Genomic DNA, 2671 nt, shown 5'->3' with positions numbered 1-2671 from the left:
TTGCCTTAGTCACAAAAGGTTGGAAATACTAACACCATACTGGTTTGGGATGTATTCAGCTTAGGAAATTATTGATGGTGAGCCTCAAGAAAGACTTGCTGCATGCATACAGGATTAGATGAAATATTGTGTTTATAGACTGTATACTTCCTGAAATAGCTCACGCAGAGATTCTAGAAAAATTTAACTTCTCAAACAGAATCAAGGCAGTAAGAGTCAGCACAGGTGGCAACAAAATACCAAAATATAAAGTGTCTGATTTTATTAAGGGAATATTTGATAAGATAATTCTACAGTACTGAATTGTGAGATTCATATTGTATGTTTCAGATTATTTACTGAATTATGAATACCAAGTAATCCATTGTTTAATCTTCACCTTTTGAACTGGTGTCAGTTGTAGAATCTACATTGTACTACTGTGACTAATCTTCAGATGAAAGCTTTGTCGTACGAAGTTGGGGGTTAAATATTTTGCCTGTTACAATATATTTAAAAGCTTTCCGAAACCATGGGTAAAAAAAGCCATATATTAATGGATTACAGGTAGAATTTAAGTAACCAAACCAGTTTAGAGCATCAAACAAAGGGGAAGGAATAGAGAAATTTAAAAATGGATCAAGTAGGATTGCAAAAAAGCAAGGAAACCAGCATATAAAGAAAGCCAACATAACTACACTCAAAGTCTTGGCAGCTTTCTTGTCTTTACTCTTAGAAAGTTCATTTTTCATATCACTTTTTCTATGCTTGTGTGTCTGGCTCAACACACGTATGTGCTTTTGGGAGACTACAAAAATTGTAATGTAGATCCCTAACATAATACAAGCAGGAGCAAATAGACCAACTGTAAATAAAACAATCCCCCAGGCTTTGTTGAACACAATAGGGCACAAGCTTGAGCATTTAACCAAACTTTCATAGCTCTCAATTCCAGAAGCATAAGCTTCCGAGAAAACAACACCAAAAGCAAATGCAGCTGGCACTGACCAACACACTGCTGTTATTTGTTTTATGGCAGCCATGGTCATTGTGCTGGCATAATGCAGAGGGTGGCAGATTGCATAAAAACGATCCACTGCAATGGAACAAAGATGAAAAATGGAAACTAAGCAGAGCATCAGGTCAAAACTGTAATGAATTTTGCAGAACATCATCCCAAAATACCAGCAGTTCTCCACAGATCTTACCATGCTGTAGGGCATAATGGCAAAGCCCAACAGGAAATCTGTGACAGCCATCGATAAGATGAGAAAATTGGTCGGAGAATGAAGCTGTTTGAAATACAAGATGGAAAAAATGATGGCCATATTCCCTGAGACAGTGAGAAGGAAGGCTGCAGTTATGGAGAAATACAATACCCCTCGTACAGTCGGTGACCTAGAGCGGTCAGAACAGGACCTATTTCCAAACTCAAAGCAGTCAGTAAAATCTCTCGAGATGTTCATGGAAAGCATAATAATCCTTTATCAAGTTTTCTACTGGGTATGTAGTTCCATAAGTAGATATAATTTTCACGAATTTCCAAAAGGTTCCATGTCCTAACATGAGAAGAGAAGACAAAGTTAGACAAGAGCATGAATAAATTACAGAGGGGAATGCAATAATTCAGAGACAAACTTTCTCTTGGCTTAATTATTGCAAATAATATATAAAAAAGCAGTTGAAAGCAAGCTTAATCATCTTCTAAATTAACTGAACTATAATACAGCATCAAATGTATTTTATGCATTCTTTTGTATTTAGATTACTTTGTAAAATATTTTGATTGTCTTTCACATAGACGTTAATATCCCTCATTCTAAAACATTAGAAGAAAAAGATGTGTAGACAGAGAAACCCAGGTTCACTTCAGTCTCCAAATACTGTACAGGATTTTTTTGTCTCTTCAATCCTAGAACATTGATGTTTTCTAAAGGAGAAACATTACGTCATCACATCAGCTTTCCTGGAGATTTCAGTTGGTGGGCTATATTCTAATGCTCATTTTATGAGTCAAAAATCAGCTGCCAGCTCCCCCTTTTTAAATTATTAATCATTCTAAACTCACCTTTTGTGGATTATAAAGTACTAACAATGAATACATCTGATTGAAATCAGTTTCAATGCTTGTTTTGAGTTATAGTTCCAGTATCTGGAAGGGTTCAGCCTTGCCTTGTTTCCTGAAGTAGACTGTGGTCCAGCTGTAATAAATACATATGAATACACCAGTGACTATTTTCAAGAGTCAAAAAATTTCCTTTCTTCTGCAGAGAACCACAGCCTTTTCTTCCCCATCTAATTCCTGTCTTAGACTCAGAAGAAATTTAGAAATAGAAGCAAAAAGAGATACTCTTCTCCACATCAATTTAACCCAATCAGAAATAACTTGAGAAGCATTTTAGTCCACTGAATTTTCCAGTGGGTATCACCCTGAAATGAAGAAAATACAGAAAGAGAGCACCAAAATATTTAAATAGTCATCTGTTTTATAGACTAACACTACCTGAATCTATTTTAGTATCATCAGTAGATTCTTTAAGTAGATATTTTCTTGTTTTGTTATTGTTCTGCAGTATTACAATGTCTGTAAAAGGCAGACCATCTTTATACCACGGTTCAGTTTAGTGAAATGTGGGAAATTATTTTCTTTTGTGGTTTAATACTTAATTCCCAGGAGTTTTTAAGTTAAAAA

The 2671-nt window shown here is 35.2% G+C and overlaps 1 protein-coding gene across 1 annotated transcript; it reads right to left on the bottom strand.

Moving 5' to 3' along the window:
• Window positions 1-357: 357 nt before the first annotated feature.
• Window positions 358-2113, bottom strand: TAAR2 (trace amine associated receptor 2). The gene is made up of 2 exons (XM_031613904.2): window positions 2048-2113; window positions 358-1538 (listed from the first exon to the last, which is right to left on the bottom strand). Exon 2 carries the CDS (start codon window positions 1452-1454, stop codon window positions 426-428), a length of 1029 nt encoding a protein of 342 aa, XP_031469764.2. The 5' UTR covers window positions 1455-1538; window positions 2048-2113; the 3' UTR covers window positions 358-425.
• Window positions 2114-2671: the final 558 nt, after the last annotated feature.

The sequence above is a fragment of the Phasianus colchicus genome, chromosome 2 (genome assembly GCF_987193195.1).
Source record: "Phasianus colchicus chromosome 2, bPhaCol1.hap1.1, whole genome shotgun sequence".
Taxonomy (NCBI): domain Eukaryota; kingdom Metazoa; phylum Chordata; class Aves; order Galliformes; family Phasianidae; genus Phasianus; species Phasianus colchicus.
This window is presented reverse-complemented; position numbering and strand designations above follow the sequence as displayed.